Raw genomic sequence first — 21,406 nt, 5'->3', positions numbered from 1 at the left:
TATGAGTTATACTACTGGTAGTCTTAAGTTCAATGTTAATGAATCAACCATATATATTAAACAGGTTGTTCTTCAACACAAACACAAAAAACAAGGTATGTATTGTTCACTCACTTATTTCCAAGACCCAATCCAAGGTTTTCTATATACTTGAGTTTCATGACTGTACTAATATAAAAATGGGTTAGGTTGCTGACTAGTGGGTTTATTCTTATATGAACTTCAATGTCCATACCATAAATTTACTGGTAATCTACAAGACACTGCAGGTTACCGGAACTTTTTTAGCACAATTACTACCAACTTAAACCACCCAAAACAGATCTTAAGAAACACCTACACTAAACTATACCTATCAATAGCGATCAAGCAAAAACCTGGAATGCACAATTATACTTCCAATAAAATACTTAATAAGACTTCTTTAAAGTTAGAAAGTGCCAGTCTTTGTCTTTAGACATACTCAAATGGTATGGCCTAAAACAAACCAACACCACCAAAACAAAAACAGATATGCTTTAAGTATTATTCTGAGAAAGAAAATCTGCTACATCTTTAAACATAATACACAGTAAATTTCAAAGGGTAAAATGACATGACAAAAATATCAGTAAAGAAAAATTAAAATATCCCCATACAACTTCAAAACAACAATGCGCTGTCTGTGTATGATGAAATTATTTTCACTGTTTGCTTACCTTATGAAATTTTGTTATGTTTATGTTTGTATATGTGTTGGGGGGGGTAGGATATTGGTGGGACAAGCAGAAATAAAAATTTTGCTACTTCTTTATTATGGGTCTGATTCAAATAAACAGAACCAAATATAATAAAATGCTTAAGAATAAATTTAATAAATGAAGAGACAAAAGACTTAATACACTGGATACTACAAAACACTGCTGAAAGAAACTCAAGTAGACATAAGTAAATGTAAAGACATGCCACGTTAATGTACTTAAAGCCTTAATGTCGTTAAAATAACAGTATCACTGAAAGTGATCTAGAGAATGAACACAATGCCTATGAAAAGTACAAAGGTGTTTTTGCAAAAGTGGTTTTTTTTTTTTTTTTGCAGAAATAGAAAAACCCATCCTAAAATTCATATGGAATTTCTAAAAACCTCAAATAGCCAAAACAATCTTACAGAAGAAGAAGCTATAAGCCTCATACTTCCTTACTTCAAAACTTACTACAGAGGAGCACAATGGAAGAGGAGTAAGAGACCTAAATTTCATCTGGTCCCAGGTATTCAGCTAGATAGTTATAAAACCATTCAGAACACCCACAAACTCAACTGGAGATTGAAGAAAAGAATAGCAACAATTCTATGAACAGAAAAGCAACCACTTTCTGAAAATGTATATTTTCCAGGGGTCACTGTTACCTTTTTAGCATTTTTTTCTCTCATTAATCTACTCTTCTCTGGACAAAATGACAAAATGGAAAAACTCACCTCAAAAGAAAAGAAGCAGTACCGACTCCCAGGAACCTAATCAATACGGACATTAGTAAGGTGTCAGAACTAGAGTTCAGAATGACGATTATAAAGATATCGGCTGGCCTTGAAAAAAAGCAGAGAAGATACTAACGAATCCATTTCAGGAGAAATTAAAGAAAATATAACCAAACTGAAATAAAAAAGGCTATTAATGAGGTGAACTAAAAAATGGAGGCTCTAACTGCTAGGATAAATGAGGCAGAAGAGAGAATTAGTGATATAAAAGACCAAATGATGGAGAACAAAGAAGCTGAGAAAAAGACAAACAACAACTGGACATCTAAGAGAATTCGAGAGATAAGTGATACCATAAGATGAAACAATATTAGAAAAATTGGGATTCCAGAAGAAGAAGAAAGAAAAGAGGGGCAGAAGGTATAATGGAGCAAATTATACAAGAGATTTCCCTAAAATGGCAAAGGGAACAAGCATCAAAATCCAGGAGGCACAGAGAATCCCTCTCAAAATCAGTAACAATAGGCCCACAGCCCATCATCTAATAGTAAAACTTACAAGTCTTACTGACAAAGAGAATAAACCTGAAAGCATCTCAGGACAAGAAGTCTGTACCATACAATGGTACAAATATTAGACTGGCAGCACACTTATCCACAGAGACCTGGTAAGCCAGAAAGAACTGGCATGATATATTCAAAGCACTAAATGAGAAAAATATCCAGCCAAAGAATACTATATTCAGCTAGGTTACCATTGAAAATAGAAGGAGAGATAAAAAGAGATAAAAAGCTTCCAGGACAAACAAAAATTAAAAGAATTTGCAAACACCAAATCAGCCCTACAGGAAATACTGAAAGGAGTCCTCTAAGCAAAGAGAGAGCCTAATAGTAGACCAGAAAGGTATAGAGACAAGGTACAGTAAAAGTCACCGTACAGGCAATACAATGGCACTAAATTCCTACCTTTTAATAGCTATCCTTAATATAAATGGGCTAAATGTCCCAGTCAAAAGACACAGGGTATCAGTATGGATTAAAACAAAAACAAAAACAAGATCCATCAATATACAGTCTACAAGAAACTCCAAATTTAAAGTGAGGGGGTAGAAAACAAATTTACCATGCTTATGGACATCAAAAGAAAAGCTGGGGTGGCAATCCTTATATCAGATAAATCAAATTTTAAGCTAAAGATTATAATTAAGCGATGAGGAAGGACACTATATCATACTCAAAGGGTCTGTCCAACAAGAAGATCTAACCATTTTAAATATCTTTGCCCCTAACATGGGAACAGACAACTATATAAACCAATAACAAAACCAAAGAAACACATTGACAATAAAAAACAATAGTAGGGGACTTTAACACCCTCCTCACTGAAATGGACAGATCATGCAAGCAAAATATCAACAAGAAAATAAAGGCCTTAAATGACATGCTGGGCCAGATGGACATCGCAGTTCTATTCAGAACACTCCATCCCAAAGCAACAGAATACACTTTCTTCTCTGGTGCACATGGAACATTCTCCAGAATAGATCACATCTTGGGTCACAAATCAGGTCTCACCCAGTATCAAAAGATTACAATCATTCCCTGCATATTTTCAGACCACAATGCTCTGAAGCTAGAACTCAATCACAAGAGGAAATATGGAAAGAACTCAAATGCATGGAGGCTAAAGAGCATCCTACTAAAGATAAATGAGTCAATCAGAACATTAAAGAAGAACTGAAAATAATTCATGGAAACAAATAAAAGTCAAAATACAACTGTTCAAAATCTTTGGGACACAGCAAAGGTGGTCTTGAGATGAAAGTATATGGCTATACAAGCCTTTCTCAAGAAACGAGAAAGGTCTCAAATATACAACCTACCCCCACACCTAAAGGAGATGGAGAAAGAACAGCAAACAAAGCCTAAACCCAGCAGGCGAAAAGAAATCATAAAGATCAGAGCAGAAATCAATGAAATAGAGACCAAAAGAACAGTAGAACAGATCAAGAAAGTAGGAGTGGGTTCTTGGAACAAATAAGACTGATAAACCCCTGGGCAGACTTATCAAAAAGAAGACAGAAAGGACCCAAATAAATAAAAGCATGAATGAAAGAGGAGAGATTACAACCAACGCTAAAGAAACACAAACAATTATAAAAACAAATTATGAACAACTATATGCCAGCAAATTAAGGCAATCCAGAAGAAATGGATGCATTCCTAGAGACATATAAACTACCAAAACCAAACCAGGAAGAAATAGAAAACCTGAACAGACCCATAACCATTAAAGAAATTGAAGCAGTCATCAAAAATCTCCTAACAAACAAGAGCCCAGGGCCAGATGGCTTCCCTGGGGAATTCTACCAAACATTTAAAGAATTACTACCTATTCTCCTGAAACTGTTCCAAAAAACAGAAATGGAAGGAAAACTTCCCAACTCATTTTATGAGTCCAGCGTTACCTTCATCCCAAACCAGACAAAAACCCCATCAAAAAGGAGAATTACAAACCACCATTGCTGAGGAAATGAATGCAAAAATTCTCACCTAAATATTAGCCAGTAGGATCGAACAGTACATTAAAAGGATTATTCAACATGACCAAGTGGGATTTATTCCAGGGCTGCAAGGTTGGTTCAACATTCACAAATCAATCTATGTGATACAATGCATTAATAAAAGAAAGAACAAGAACTTGCTGATATGATACTCTCAATAGATGCTGAAAAAGCTTTTGACAAAGTACAGCATCCTTTCCTGATCAAAACTCTTCAAAGTGTAGGGACACAGGGTACGTACCTCAATATCATCAAAGCCATCCATGAAAAACCCACAGTGAATACCATTCTCAATGGGGAAATACTGAGAGCTTTTCCTTTAAGGTCAGGAATATGGCAGGAATGTCTAATAGCACCACTGCTACTCAACATAGTACTAGAAGTCCTAGCCTCAGCAATTAGACAACAAAAAGAAATTAAAGGCATCTGAATTGGCAAAGAAGTCATCAAACTATCACTCTCTGAAGATGATATGAAACTTTTATAGAAAACCCAAAAGTCTCCACCCCCAAAATGCTAGAACTCACACAAGAATTCAGTAAAGTGTCAGGATATAAAATCAGTGCACAGAAATCAGTTGCATTTCTATATACCAACAGCAAGATAGAAGAAAGAGAAATTAAGGAGTCGATCCCATTTCTAACTGCACCCAAAACCATAAGATACCTAGGAATAAATCTAACCAAAGAGGCAAAGAATCTGTACTCAGAAAACTATAGAATACTCATGAAAGACATGGAGGAAGACACAAAGAAATGGGAAAACTTTCCATGTTCATAAATTGGAAGAACAAATATTGTCAAAATGTCTGTGCTACCCAGAGCAATTGACCCTGAATTGCCAGAGGAATGTAGAAAAAGAAAACCAAAGCTGGTAGCGTCACGATTCCAGACTTCAAGCTCTATTACAAAGCTGTAATCATTGAGACAGTGTGGTACTGGCACAAAAACAGACACACAGATCTGTGGAACAGAATGGAGAGTCCAGAAATGGACTCTCAACTCTATGGTCAACTAATCTTTGACAAAACAAGAAAGAATAACCAATGGAAAAAAAGACTGTTTTTTAAACAAAAACAGTTTCAACACCATTTAGGGTGTTGAAAAAGTTTGACAACCACATTCAGAAGAAGGAAACCAGACCATCTCCTTATACCACACATACACACAAAGATTCAAAATGGATGAAAGACCTAATTGTGAGAGAGGAATCCAACAAAATCCTTGAGGAGAACACAGGCAACAACCTCTTCGACCTCACCTGTAGCAACTTTTTAGAAACATCACCAAAGGCAAGGGAAGCAAGGGCAAAAATGAACTACTGGAATTTCATCAAGATCAAAGGCTTTTGCACAGCAAAAGAAACAGTCAACAAAATCAAAAGACAACGGACAGAATGGAGAAGATATTTGTAAATGACTTATCAGATAAAGGGCTAGTGTCCAAAATCTGTAAAGAACTCATCAAAGGCAAAACCCAAAGAACAAATAATCCAATCAAGAACTGGGTAGAAGACAGGAACTGACATTTCTGCAAAGAAGACATCCAAATAGCCAACAGACACATGAAAAGATGTTCAACATCACTCGGCATCAGGGAAATACAAATCAAAATCAATGAGATACCAACTCACACCAGTCAGAATGGCTAAAATTAACAAGGATGGGAAATGACAGATGTTGGTGAGGATGCAGAGAAAGGAGGAATCCTCCTATACTGTTGGTGGGAATGCAAGCTGGTACAGTCGCTCTGGCAACAGTATGGAGGTCCCTCAAAAAGTTGAAAATAGAGCTACCCTCAAGCAATCACACCACTCGGTATTTCCTCTAAAGACACAAATGTAGTGATTCATAGAGGCACATGCACCTGAATGTATATAGCAGCAATGTCTACAATAGCCAAACTATGGAAAGAGCCTAGATGTCCATCAACAGATGAATGGATAAAGAAGATGTGGTGTGTGTGTGTGTGTGTGTGTGTGTGTACAATGGAATATCACACAGCCATTTAAAAAAAAATCTTGCCATTTGCAACAACACAGATGGAACTAGAAGGTATTATGCTAAGTGAAATCAGTCAATCAGAGAAAGACAACTATCATATCTCACGGATTTGAGGAATTTGAGAAACAAGACAGAGGATCATAGTGGAAGGGAGGGAAAAATGAAACAAAACAAATCCAGAAAGGGAGACAAACCATAAGAGACTCTTAATCTCAGGAAACAAACTGAGGGTTCCTGGGCTGGAGGTGGGTAGGAGGGATGGGGTGGCTGGGTGATGGACACTGGGGAAGGTGTGTGCTATGGTGAGTGCTGTGAACTGTGTAAGACTGATAAATCACAGACGTGTACCCCTGAAACAAATAATATATTATATGTTAATTAAAAAAAAAAAAACAAACTACAAAGCTACAGTAATCAAAACAGCTTGGTACCTGCATAAAGGCAGATATATAACCAATGGAAGTGACCCCAGAAATGAACTCTCCCCTATATGATCCAGTGATGTTTGATAATGGTGCCAAGACCATTCAATGGGAGAAGGCCAGTCCTTTCAACAAATGGTGCTGGGTAAGGGTCATCCAAATGAAAAAGAATGAAACTGGACCCTTACCCTTAACCATATACAAAAGTTAATTCAATATATAAAAAGACCTAAACCTAAGAGTGGAAACTATTAAACTTTTAGGGATATAAAGGGGGAACATCTTCCTGGCACTGGACATGGCAATTGTTTTTTGGATAGCATACTGAAGGATCGGTAAAACAAAAACATTAGATAAATTGTACTTCATCAAGATTAAAAACTTTAGTGTATCAAGGACACTATTAATGTAGTGAAAAGGCAACCCAAGACTGGGAGAAAATCTTTGCAAATCATATATATGATAAGAAGTTAATATTCAGATTATTTAAAAAAAAAAACTCGTAAAACATGACAATAAAATATAAATATTCTAAAAATAAGCAAAGGACATGAATGAACATTTCTATAAAGAAAATATACAAATGGTCAATAATCAGATGAAAAGATGCTCAACATCACTAATTACTAGGGAAATGCAAATCAAAGCCACAATGATATATCACTTCACAACCATAAGGTTGGTTATTATCAAAACAACAGAAAATTAAGTGTTTGCCAAGAATGTGGAAAAACTTAAAGCCATGTGCATTTCTGGTGGGAATATAAAAGGGTACAGCCTTTGTGAAAAATAACTCAAAAAGCTAAACACAAAACTGAAATATGATCCAGCAATTCCATTTCTAAGTATATATGCAGAAGAATTGAAAGCAGGGACTCAAACATACTTGTACATCAGTTACCACAGCAGCACTATTCACAATAGCCAAAAGTTGGAAATGATCCAAATGTGCACCAACAGATAAACAAAATGTGAAATATACATATAACCCAGTATTACTGAGTCTTAAAAAGGAATGAAATTTTGATACATCTACAACATGGATGAATCCTGAAGACATTATACAAACTGAAATAAGCCATACATAAAATAACAAATACAGAATAATTTCACTTACATAAGATACCCCGAATAGGCAAATATCTAGAGTGTGTGTGTATATATGTGTGTATGTGTGTGTATATAAAATGTAGTAACATAATAAAATCAAAAATTATATTTAAAACCTAGTGAATCTATAGGTTGCCCAGGCCAATTAGCTGTAAAAGCTCATAGAATGCCTGTCAGAGGAGAATTTATTGAAGTATTTAATTAATATTAGACTGTATGTTTAGAAATGTGTTCAGTTTTATATATAAAAGTTGTTTTAAGAAGCCATTAACTTATTCTAATTAGATGCTTAGTTTTATAAATGTCTACAACATAAAATGGATTTTTTTCCCTTGAGTTTTATGGCAGCATTTAAGAAGTTGAAAAATCCTATATACAGAAGTATAACAATAGCAGTCTGCAGCTTTCTGAGCTGTTTCAATCAAAAGGCACTAACACTACATACCTTATTTCTTTTTAATTCCCATAACAAAAAAAAAGTAAGTATATAACTCCATTATAAGGATGAGAAAAGTTAAGGGTTAGAAAGGTGAAGTAATGGGGCACCTGGGTGGTGCAGTGGGTTAATAATCTGACTCCTGATTTCGGCTCAGGCCAAGATCCCAGGGTTGTGAGACTAAGCCCCATGTCAGACTCCAAACTCAGCATGGAATCTACTAAAATTTCTCTCTCCCTCTGCTCCTCCCTGCACTCATGTGTGCATGCGTGCACTCTCTCTCAAAAATAAATAAATAAATCTTTAAAAAAAAAAAAAAAAGAAAAAGAAAGGTTAAGTAACAAGTTTATATAGGTGGTAAGGATCAGAACAAGCACTCAAAACCAGATGTATGTGACAGCAAAATCTATGCCTCTGAAATGGGTATGCAGGGACACCTGGGTGGCTCTGGCAGTTAAGTGTCTGCCTTTGGCTCGGGTCACAATCCCAGAGTCCTGGGATAGAGACCCAGCATCTGGCTCCCTCCCTGCTTAGTTGAAAGCCTGCTTCTCCCTCTCCTTCTGCCCCTTCCCCCCCACCCCACTTGTGTTCCATCTCTCAAATAAATAAAAATCTTAAAAAAAAAAAAAGGAGAAGAAACGAGGTATGCATACCCTACAAAATACATGGCAATGTGAAATCACAAGATCAGCAGTTATCTCATGGGGATCTAATCTTAAGAAATTATAGTATTTTTACCAAAAAATTGTATAATCATCAACCTCTAAACTTCTGCATTTGCAAAAAAAATCTAATTTATTTTATAATAAACATGGATTTGAATACAGAGTAAAAGGCAATACTAGTACAAAATTTTGAGATAGAGCATAACTTCAAAGAAATTTTCTATTAGGAGGTTCTCACAGGTCTGTCACCTCTAAAATGTACTGAGCAATGCAGAGGAATGAGTGAGCCTGTCTCTACTTTCTTTGACTAGGACTACTTGGATCCTAATGTTAAAGAGACACTAAGAGCATGTGGCTCCCTATTTCTGAATTATATTAACTGTGCATAGAATGATGAATAAACAATTTTCATATTTCAAAGCAGTGCTTATCCCTTCACATTCAGGTTAAACCCTCAATTATTTAACAATAAGTTTATATGCCCAGAGTTTTTCTCCAGGCATGCCTATTACTCCTACCTGTTCCTAATTATTCCTATTATTCCTAACAGGCCCAGAAAATAAAAGGTAGATAAGAATTTCAATCCATATTCAAGAATAATACATTTATATAACAAAAAGAATAAGTGGTAAATTGATTGTGTGGCAGGTTTTTAGCCAGTGTAATAAGAAAAAAAAAAAAAAAGTGGAACTCTTAGATTGAAAAGGAAGAAATAAAATTGCCTTTTAGCAGCCAACATGTTCGTGTACATAAAAATTCCTTAGGAATCTATAAAAAGACTACTAGAAGTAATAAGTTAGTCAGGTTGCATGATATGACATCAATGTACAAAAACAAATTTCTATATACTAAAAGCCAAAAACTGAAAACTGAAATTAAGCAAAATCATGTGTAACAGTATAAACAAAAATACAGAAAAATTTATCAAAACATTCGAGAGACCTTTATGCTTAATATACAAAATACTGCAAAGAGAACTTTCAGATACAATAAATAAATGGAAAGCTCTCATGTTCATGGACTAGAAATTTTTAACATAAAGAATAAAGGTATTTTTCAGATTCCGAGCCTTTTGAGATGGAAAAGACCTCTGGGGTACCAGACAAAACAGCTAACAGCTAACATGGACCTCCCATCAGTGGGTTTGACCTTCTCAGGAGGCCTCCTGCCCCAAAATCTGCCTTTAAAAACCTTCACTTGCAGGGGCGCCAGGTGGCTCAGTGGGTTAAAGCCTCTGCCTTCAGCTCAGGTCATGATCCTAGGGTTCTAGGATTGAGCCCCACCCTGACCCAGCATCAGGCTCTCTGCTCAGCAGGAGCTTGCTTCCTCCTCTCTCTCTCTGCCTGCCTCTCTGCCTACTTGTGATCTCTGTCTGTCAAATAAATAAATAAAATCTTAAAAAAAAAAAACAAAAAAAAACAACAACAACAATAAAAAACCCTTCACTTGCAAGCCATCAGGTAATTCAGGTCTTCAGAGCATTAGCTCCCTGCTATCCTAGGTGGTGCCACAACAATAAATAGCCTTTCTTTCTTCACTGCAAAAGGCTGGTGTTAGTTTTAGTGGCTTACAAACTCTCATTTGGTTCAAGTTTACAATGTCAATTCTCCCCAAATTTGCCTACAGATTCAAAGTAATCCTAACAGAAATCCCAGTGGATAATCTGTAGAATTCTAAGTTGATTCTAAAATTTACATGAACATGCAGGAGAGCTAACATAGCTAAAACAATACTGAAAAAGAAAAACAAAACTGAAGAATTTATACTCCTTGATTTCCTGACTGTGTAACAAATCAGTAATCAAGTTTCATCAAAATGACATATGAATCAATGGATCAAAAGAAAAAGTCCTGAAATAGACCCACACATATACATGATCAATTAGTTTGACAAAAGTATCAAGGAACGTCAATGAGCAAAGAAGAGTCTTTACAAAAATGCTGCTGAAACAACTGAATATCCATACGGAAAATAAACCCTGAGGTTATACCATCCCACAAAATTAACTTAAAATGGACTGTGAACCTAAAATTTATAAAGCTAAAACCATAAAATTTCCAGAAGAAAACATATGAAAAAATGATTGCAAAAAAAATTTTTAAGGAACATCTCTTTGAATGACAGTTTAAGAAAACATAAAGGCAAGCTATAAAGAGACAACATTCACAATACATATATTTCACAAAGTACTTAATGCAGAATATATAAGGAATTCCTGCAACTCACTCATGAAACAATTTCTAAAAAGGACAAAAGATATACACAGGTATTTTAAAGAAAATACACAATAAGAATATTAAAAAAATGCTCAGTATTGTTAGTCACCAAGGAAATGCAAATCAAAACCATAATGAAATAGTATCATACATCCATCAGAATGACTATTACAAAGTTACAATATAAGAGTTGACAAGGATGTGAAGCAATTTGAAATCTCGTATTGCTGTGGGAAATGGAAAATGGTACAACCATTTTGGAAAATACTTTGGCAGTTTCTTATAAAGTTTTATGTACATTAAACATTAGACCCAGAAATTCTATTTACCCAACAAAAATGAATGAAATGAAAACACACATCTATAACAGATGTTCACATCAGCATTATTCCTAATAATCTCTAACTGGAAATAACTCAAATCTCCACTAAAAGGTGAGTGGATAAACAAACTGTGACATAGACATACACACCAGACGCTATCCAGCAGTAAAACAGAATGAATTACTGAAAGAAAACACGCAACACAGACAAAACTCAAAAAATATTTCGTTGCACCAAAAAAGCCAGAAAAAAGATTATACTACACTCTATGATTTCATTTACATGAAATTATAAAAACGTAAAACTAAACCACAATGACGGAAGGACATCAATAGCTATCCGGGGTTTGAGTTCAGTGGGACAGGCGAAGACATCAAGTAGCTTTTTAGAGTAATGTGATCTTCCATATCTACACATCTGTATTTGGCAAAATCAGTCTGCATACTTAATAAGTTGATTTAAAAACCCCTCTAAAAATAGGTTCCGTGAAATAGGACAGGGCATGTTTAAATCAAGGCAGCTAATGTTAGACCAGATTATAAATATTTATTAAAAAGGCCATATAGGTGCGCCTGGGTGGCTCAGTGGGTTAAGCCTCTGCCTTCGGCTCAGGTCATGATCTCAGGGTCCTGGGATCAAGCCCCGCATCGGGCTCTCTGCTCAGTAGGGAACCTGCTTCCCCCACCCCCCGCCTGCCTCTCTTCCTACTTGTGATTTTTCTCTCTCTCAAATAAATGAATAAAATCTTAAAAAAAAAAAGGCCATAAAAAAATAGAGAATTAAGATATGGTTGAGGAGATTAAAACAACAACAACAACAAAAAAAAACAGCTGAGGAGGGTTTCATCATACTTTTGGTATTATAAAGACAATCACCCCACAAAAAAGTAGTGAGTTTTTAATAAAACTGATTCTAACAGAAGATTTAAAAATTAATACACAATAGATCTAATGGATTACAATATATCTTTTAAGAACTCTTTCAAAAAGCAGCTTTTTAAGGTGAGCAGTCAAATGCATTTCCTTATTTCCATTCTAATTTCAAGAGGAAGACAAAGCAGAACTCAACCTGACCAACCCTTTCATAGGGCTGTCTCAAACATTTTTTTAAACTTAGCCAAAACCCACTTTACAGCTTCATCTTGCCTAACTTTCCTTAAACCAGTCTATTCATCGCACTGTCTAAATTACAACTTGCATACTATTATACACAAAGCTTGGTGTTTAAAATGCCAGATACAGAATAGACAATACAGAAGTCTGTGGCCAGAAGTTCTAGCTACTTTTTAGACTTGGGGTTGTATTATTATGCCCTTAGTTCAATGTAGGTACTTGAGTTTATGTACCACTATCTGAAGAATTCAAGGCTAGCAAATGATAGTTTCAAAAAAGAAAAGATGTAAAAGAAGGAAAGAAAGGAAGGGAAGGGAGGAAGGAAGGATTAATTAATGGTTTTCCGTCCTAAAAAATACCTTTCTACATATTTTCAGAAACATACCATCTAACAATGAAGCAAATTCTTTTACTTTCAGTTAGGGTTCCTGAGTTCTAATATGGATCCCTGTTCTTGTATTTATGGAGAGTCCCAACCTGCAAAATGTGTTAGCAACATACCACATTACTTTTATTTTAATTCAAATTTCCCAGCACCTCTGTTATAACACTTGCTGTACACATGAGTAAATGAATGAAGCTCAGAGAGGTGTGTAACTGGCCTGAACTACTAAATGACAGAACTATGATTCAAAATCACTTTACATCCAAAATTCATGCTCACAAGTACCACACTGTAATGCCACACAAAGAGAACTCAATTACTCTAAAAGGTCTATATAAACTTGGGAAAAGAGTGACAACATAATTTCTTTAAAACTCCATTTACCTTTAGGGGACGCAGAGCACCACAAAATTTTGTCCACCAGCTGTTTTCAATGTATTCTAAGTGCCTCTCTCTTTTCCTAAGTGTTCGTAACCTTTCTTCAAATTGTTTTAAGGCGCGTTTATCCCTTGCTGTCAAAGGTCGACCATCTTTGCTCTGTAAATAACAGAAGAAAATATAACAGTTTTTTACAGTTAAGGTCTTAGTAAAGTACCCATCAGATTTAGCAAATCATGCAACAAAACCTTTTTTAGGTTGGATATGCCTTAGGCAAATTTACAAACTGGAAAAAAAAAATGACATCATCTTTGTGAGAATACACATCTCTGAAACAAGATCAGTATCAAAATGTCGATGTGTGTACATTTACTAATGAACTTCTTGATTCCTGTTTTCCAACTATATAGTAAAGTTATGTGGAAAGAAAATAAATATCTTTAAAAATGCCTTTTAACAGGGTACTTTATTCAATTTACACCATTATTCTTTCTCACCTCCAAGCTCCTCTTCTATCCTTTATCTTAATATATTTGGTTCTACCCCTTATCTCCCTTTGGTCAGCCTCTGATTCAGATAACAGCAGAGAGATGTAATGCTAGTATGTGCTATGCAGAGATATTTATAACAATTGCTAAGAACTGTCACTTTCTTATTCTCCTAGTATTTTTGCAAATAAGTCACATTTTCTTTGGCCAACCTACTGATAAGGTAACTTTCATCCATCTATTTTTATGTGATGCTTACTGTAACCACAAGAAGTAACCATCCCATGGTGGTTAAAAGATAACACTTTCCCACTGTAACTACACTGTCCCCAAGTGTCTTCAATCAGATACAATAATAAATTACAATAATATGACAATTGCTAAATACAAAAAAAGGTGAAATGTAAATTTCTTTGCATTTATTGGAAGCAACAGAAAAATATTTATAGAACTACATTTTTAAAATGTAAAGACATCAGGGGCACCTCAGTGGCTCAGCTGGTTGAGCAAGTGGTCATGATCCTGGGGTCCTGGGATGGATTCCTGCATTGGGTTCCCTACTCAGCGGGGAATCTGCTTCTCCCTTTCCTTCTCCCTCTGCTCCCCCCCTAACTCATGCTTGCACTTGCTCTCTCTCTCTCTCTCTCAAATCTTTAAAAAAAAAAAAAAGTAAAGACATCAGATATTAAAATGTTAATATCCCTATTCAAGTTTAAACACGTTTTTAAGAGAGAGACAACAAAATCGCTCTCTAGCATATGCCAGTGCAGCCTCATCTGAAATCATAGATATAATGAAGACAATATTCAAAAATATCATTTAATAAAGAGATTTATACAGTTATAATGATCTCTTTACATAATGGCACTGCCATGCTCTTCTGGAACTAGCTGTTGTCTTCATACCTTAAGATAATTCCCTCTCAAACTTTATCATGCATAACAATTACCTGAAAAGTTTGTTAAACACAGATTTCTAGATCCTATAAATAAAATTTAGTTGGTCTTGGGTGGGGCCTAATATGTGTATTTCTACCAAAGCCCTAGGAGATGCTGGTGCTACCGCTCCAGAGACCATACTTTGCATACACTAGACTATATTTAATTATCTTCACTTCTTTAAGTAAAGTACAATGGGTACTATTCAAACTTTTTCCCAAAAGGCACCTCAGAGAAAGGTATTTTGGGAAGGACAAAGAATAAAACAAACATTCCCTTCTAGAAGACAGATCCGGGCAATAATACTTCAAGTGTGTGGCATGAGAAAAAAACAGTACCTTGTTTCCTAAACATACAATTCTTCTCAGAAATGCCATTCTAGTATCCAAAGGATAATAGAGGTAGCTTTACTTAACAACTAGCTTTCACTATTTCAGGAAAAAATCAGTATATTAAGGGTCCACTAAAAATAAACCCAAGTTATCTATTTGGTGAATATTTCAGTGGAGTAAGGGGTAGAGGCCCACTCTGCTTTGCCTACTGACCAAAACAACAGAAGAAGAATTTAGGTTCAGAGAAACAAACACCAGGATAGAAAACCAGCAGTTAACTAATTATTTCATGGGGGAGGAGGGTAGTTACAAAGCATATGAATACATACCCTTTGTTTAAAAAAAAGTAAAATGTGAAAGCTTCCCTTCACAATGCCCTTTTCTACTGTTACCACCATTAAGCAATACAATACCCTTCTACACATTTTCTCCGTATTTGCATGCATGCATATATGCTAATATGAGTTTTTGTTGTACATAATAGCTAACATTTCTTGAGCACATTTCTTACACCTAAAACTGATCTGTTCTTAAACATGTATTCTCCCTAATCTTCTGTTATTTAACATTTATTCTCCCCAAATCTTCAGAATAAAACTTTGAAGTTGGTAGTAATATTATTTCCATTTATTAAATGAGGAAAAAAAGCTCCACAGATAATTATATGCATAATAAGGAGGGTTAGAATTTTAACGGAGTCCGCTTTAATTCCATAAAGATATATTCTTTGGTCTATATATATAAATCCAGCTCATTTTTTTTCATCACTGCATACCACATTACACCATGATATATTAATAAATACCTTATTTTTGAAAACTTAGATTGTTTTCTTTTTTGGGAGCATTAACAATGTGCATGAACATCCTTTTTCACCCAGATATAAGTATATATACATGCTTGAGTAGGAGACGTTCCTAGACATCAACTGCTTTTAAACTTTAACTTTATTAAATGGGAGTAAACTTTATTAATTAAACTTTATTAAACTTTAATTAAACTTTATTAAAAAGGGATGTGTTTTTGTGTATAGGCACATATCATATTATTTTCTTTAAAAAGCTGTATATTTTACATTCCCACAAGCAGTATATCTATCCCCAAATAACACCTGACAAAGATAAATACTTTAAAGACTTCTAAAAGTTAAAAGCAATACTGAGTTCTCTAATTAGCATATCTCTGATTATTATCTCTGATTACAGAGGGACCAACCATCAGGGTCTGTACTCCAAATTCCACATTCTGGAAAATCCCCTCAAGTTCCAGGCAAACTGGGATGCTTGGCAAACCTACTTACTGCTGAAGAGCTGAAGCATCCTTTTACATTTTCACTGGAGAGTTTAATTTTTCCTTCAGTAAACTCTATTTGGGTCTTTTGTTCATTATTTCTATGTATTGCTTGTCCTTTTTTCTTACTGATCTGAAGATGTTCTTTATACTTATCCATATTGCGATATCCTCCTATATTATAGACTTCCTTTTGGTGGTGCTTTTGGGTACATAAATTTTAGAACTCAAAAATGTAAAACTCACCAATATCTCAATTAGCATTTGGGGGTTTTTGTGGCTTGTTCAGAAAGATCTTCTATACACCAAGATAAAATTTTACTTCCACTTTCTCCTAATGTCTTGTAAATTTTGTATTTGATTTGAATTCAGGATTGTTTTACTATATGGTGGGGGGTCTACGAAAATTTCATATTTTGTCTTTTATAAATTTCCACCTAAACTTTAGAAAAACTATCATCTCTGTATTACTCAATCTTCCCAATCAGGAACGGATGAAGTTCTCCATATATTTCAGTCTTCTATTACGTATTTCAATAACTTTTATAATTTCTACCAGGATGATTCTGACATTTCTTATTATTTTATAGTTTGCAGCTATTGTAAATGAGACCATTTTCTTTTCTTTTTTTTTTTTTTAAGATTTTATTTATTTATTTGACAGAGAGAAATCACAAGTAGATGGAGAGGCAGGCAGAGAGAGAGAGGGAAGCAGGCTCTCCGCTGAGCAGAGAGCCCGATGCGGGACTCGATCCCAGGACTCTGAGATCATGACCTGAGCCGAAGGCAGCGGCTTAACCCACTGAGCCACCCAGGCGCCCCTGAGACCATTTTCTATTACATCTTTTAACTAGCTAATGATTTCTATATGTTTATATCCAGGCACTTTGATGAACTCTTATTAGTTCTATTAATTTATAAGTTTATTCTTTCATATTTTCTTAGTATATGATATCTGTGAATAATAAAAGATATTTCCCTTTTCCTCTCTCTCTCTCCAATGTTTATACCTGCACTCTTTATCTGACAAAGACCTCCAGGAATATGCTAATGAGCAACAATGATACTGACCACACTGACCTGTGTCTGACTTCAATGGGAATGTTTAATTCATCATTTAAGTATGATGTTCATTATAGGCTTCCTTTCCTAAGTACACTCTTCTCTTCTAATTTGGTAAGGCTTTTTTAAAAATCATAACTACAAATTGACTTTAATTAAATATTCTTTAGCATCTATTCAAATGCTTATTTCTCATTTATTCTCAATACATTAAACTACTTTAATAAACTTTTTAATGTATCATCCTTGAATGTCTAGGATAAAAAAGATCTGATAATTATAAAATATTCTCTTACTACAGCACAGGTTTGAATTGCTAATATTTTTCTTTATATTAAAACTATGTTCATAAGAGAGACAGTACATATGTAGTCTTCTTTTTTGTATGCAATTATCATCTTGTTTCTGTATCGGGATATGCCAGTTTAATACATACTTAAAAATGTTCTATAAATACGTTCTATAAATTATGTTCATCTGTTACTTCAAGGTGATGAAGAAACTTCTTTGTGTTTTTAGAAGTACACTCAATTGGCAAGTGATTACATGCAATTTTTACCTTATTCCACTAGTACATAAAACTTGAACATAAGTGATACAGTAAAATCTGATGTATTATTCAAGAAATCAATATACCTGGGAATAAGCAAGGTCTTGATCATACCTGAGCAAAACTTCCACTTTTACTTATTAGAACACTGATAGAAATTCTCAAATTTTTAGTGTCTTGCATTTCACAGAAGACAAATTTTAAAACCATGGTCATATTTTGCTAACGACATGTTGCAAAAAAATTCAAACGACATCAAAAATATGGGGTTGCAATGTCTAATTCATATTAGAAAGTAGTGCAAAGACAATGTGCTTATATGTTTTCCAACTACAATAAAATTACAACTCACTTTTGATTTAATTGTTTGAATGTGTTGCTCCACTTCTTCAATGTCTTCAGTGTTTTCTAAACGTTCGTAAGCAGCACTTCTAGTGCCTTTTATTAGATTTAAAGGTAATGCAGACATACCATAGGCCTAAAAGAACAAAATAAAAATGGTTTTCATTACTACTATTTTATACATATTATACACAATTTTGAGGGGAAAATGTCCTTTAAACTTTAAAGGAAGTGCAAGGGTATAGTTGTGAAGGATTATAGTCACTGAAGAACAAAGTACCTGGGAGTGAATTATGATATACTGTCTCATAATTTTCTTGTTTATTTCACATTTTCAGTTATATAAACTGACATGAGTAATACTAACTATTCATAGAAGAGATAATATGTATTCTTCAAAGGATAAGTTGCAAAATTACTGTAAATAGAATACCAAAGTAATAAACTGCAACTCCAGATTAATGAGGGGTTAAAAGAGTGTAAATTAGTAAAAACATTTTATAAAACTATTTTCTATGGAAAAAACAATTTTATCCAACTATATATAATAAACCCTCACTAAAACACATTTTAATAAATGCATGTTATTTAATTAGCATGCCAATTATCTATACACAATTTATTACAAGTTTTAAGTATAATTAATCATTTTGCTAAGTATTTTAAATATTTTCCTACAAGTAATTTTCTGTTGATTAGCATTAAGAATAAACATATTATTTTATATTTTTTCCATATTAGCCAGCCCCAAACGACGACTTTTAATGGTAACTGTTAAAAACACTTAATAATGGCAGTTGCCACATAACCGTTACTCTAAATCATTTAAATCTTTAGAAACAAAACTGACAACTATCACTTCCCGGCTGCAGCAACAGGCTCTAAAGCAGACACATTATATATTTAAATCTTTTTCATTTTCCTCCTGAGCACACAGCCAAACTACTTTAGCCAGTCTCCCTGAAGTTAAGTAAGCTCATGAAATTGAGTTCAAGACAACAAATGTAGGCAGAAGTAATAAACACAATTTCTTGGTCTTAACCCCAAAACTTCAAAATATCCTGGGTAATCCTGAATATTTTCTCTCAACGTCTCTGCAACTTAGATGTCAACTCCGAAAAAACTGCAGTGACAATTTTAATTATAGTTGACCCTTGAATAACTTGGGTTGGAACTACAAGGGTCCACTTACACATGGATTCTTCATAAATACAATATAGTACTACAAATGTATTTCCCTTATGATTTTAATGACATTGTTTTTCCTATTTTATTTTAGGAATACAGTATATAACACATATAACATACAAAATATGTGTTAATTGACTATGCTATCAGTAAGGCTTCTGGTCAACAACAGCCTATTAATAGTTAAGTTTGGGTAGAGTCAAAAATCATATGCAGATTTTCACACATTTGGGAAGATCAGCACCCCTAACCCCCATGTTGTTCACACATGCACATCACATCTTCTTTATCCATTCACCTGCTGGACACATAGATTGCTTCCATGCCTTGCCTATTGTAAATAATGTTGCAATGAACAGAGTGGTACATACATCTTTTCAAATTAGTGTTTTTGTTTTCATCTATTAAATACCCAGCAGCAGAAATGCTGGATCACATGGTATTTCTATTTTTAATTTTTTGAGGAACCTCCATACTATTTTCTACAGTGGATGCACCAATTTGTATTCCCACTGAGGGTTCTCTTTTATCTTCATCAAATGTGTTATTTCTTGTCTTTTCGATGTTAGCCATTCCAACAAGGGTAAAGTAATACCTCATTGCGGTTTCGATTTGCATTTCCCTGATAATTAGTGATGTTGCATCTTTTCATGTGCCTGTTAGCCATTCAAATGTCTTCTTAGAAAAATATCTATTCAGTCCCCATTTTTAAATCAGGTTGGGATTTTTTTTTTTTTTTTGCTAGAGTTTTATGAGTTCTTCCTATATTTTGGGTACCAACTCCATACTGGATATATCATTTGTAGGTATCTTCCTCCATTCAGTAAGTTGCCTTTTCCTTTTGTTGATGAGTTCCTTCACTGTGTATAGTCCCATTTATTTATGCTATTGTTGCCCTTGCCTGAAGATACAGATCCCAAAAAACTACTGCTAAGAGCAATGTCAAAAAGCTTACTACCTATATTTTCTTCAAGGATATTTATTATGGCTTCAGATAATATTCAAGTCTTTAATCCATTTAGAGCTTATTTTTGTATATGATTTAACAAAGTGGCTCAATTTCATTCTTTCTCATGCAGTTGTCCAGTTTTCACACCCCCATTATTTTAAAAGGCTGCCTTTCGCCCATCACCTGTTTTTGCCTCCTTTCATGTAGATTAATTGGCCATATAAATGTGGGTTTATTTCCAGGATTTCTATTCTATTCTGTTGATTCGGGTGTCTGGTTTGTGGTACCATACTATTTTCATTACTGCAGCTCTGTAGTATAATTTGAAATCAGGCAGCATGATTCCTCCAGCTTTGTTCTTCTTTCTCAAGATTGCTTTGGCTCTTTGGGGCTTCACCAAAATTTTAGGATTATTTGTTCTAGTTTTGTGAAAAATGCCGTTGGCATATTGAGAGGGATTACACAGATTCTGTAGATTGCTTTGAGTAGTATGAACACTTTAACAATATTCATTTTTCCAATCCATGAGCACGGTTTATCTTTCCATTTTGAGGGTTGCCTTCAATTTCTTTCCTCAGGGTATAGATCTTTCACCCCCTTGGTTAAATTTATTCCTAGGTATTTTGTCCTTTTTGATACATCTGTAGATGGGATTCTTAATCTCTCTGCTACTTTGTTATTAGTGAATAGAAATGCAACAGATTTCTGTATATTAATTTTATATCCCCCAACTTCACTGAATTCATTTAGTAGTTCCAGTAGTTTTTTGATGGTCTTTAGGATTTACTCCATATAGTATCATGTCATCGACAAATAGTGAAAGTTTTACTTCTTTTCAGTTTGGAGGCCTTTTCTTTTCCTTGCCTGCCAGCAGTCACTAGGACTTCCAATATTATGTTAAATTAAGATGGCACGAGTGTGCATTCTTGTCTTGTTCCTAACCTTAGAGAAAAAACTTTCAGCTTTTTACCATTGAATGTGATGTCAGCTGTGGGTCTGTCATATACGGGCTTCATTAATGTCATACACAGCCTTCACTATGTTAAGGAATGTTCCGTTTATACCCATTTTGTTGAGAGTTTTTATCATAAACAAACATTGAATTATGTCAACAGTTTGTCTGCATCTATTGAGATGATCATATGATTTTCATCATATATTTTGTTAGTGAAGTGTATCACATTGATTGATTTGCAAAT

The 21,406-nt window shown here is 34.5% G+C and overlaps 1 protein-coding gene across 1 annotated transcript in view; it reads right to left on the bottom strand.

Moving 5' to 3' along the window:
- Window positions 1-21,406, bottom strand: part of LMBRD1 (LMBR1 domain containing 1) — a 133,050-nt gene that overhangs the window by 49,073 nt on the left and 62,571 nt on the right. Inside the window, exons 8-9 of the mRNA XM_004769293.3 lie at window positions 18,081-18,206; window positions 13,075-13,227 (exon numbers count right to left, since the gene is read on the bottom strand). Coding sequence (XP_004769350.1) covers window positions 13,075-13,227; window positions 18,081-18,206 — 279 coding nt within the window. The remainder of the gene's footprint in view (window positions 1-13,074; window positions 13,228-18,080; window positions 18,207-21,406) is intronic.

The sequence above is a fragment of the Mustela putorius genome, unplaced genomic scaffold (assembly GCF_011764305.1).
Source record: "Mustela putorius furo isolate JIRA1106 unplaced genomic scaffold, ASM1176430v1.1 tig00003927_pilon_pilon_pilon, whole genome shotgun sequence".
Taxonomy (NCBI): domain Eukaryota; kingdom Metazoa; phylum Chordata; class Mammalia; order Carnivora; family Mustelidae; genus Mustela; species Mustela putorius.
Note: the sequence above shows the minus strand (reverse complement) of the source record. Positions and strands in the feature narration are given on the sequence as shown.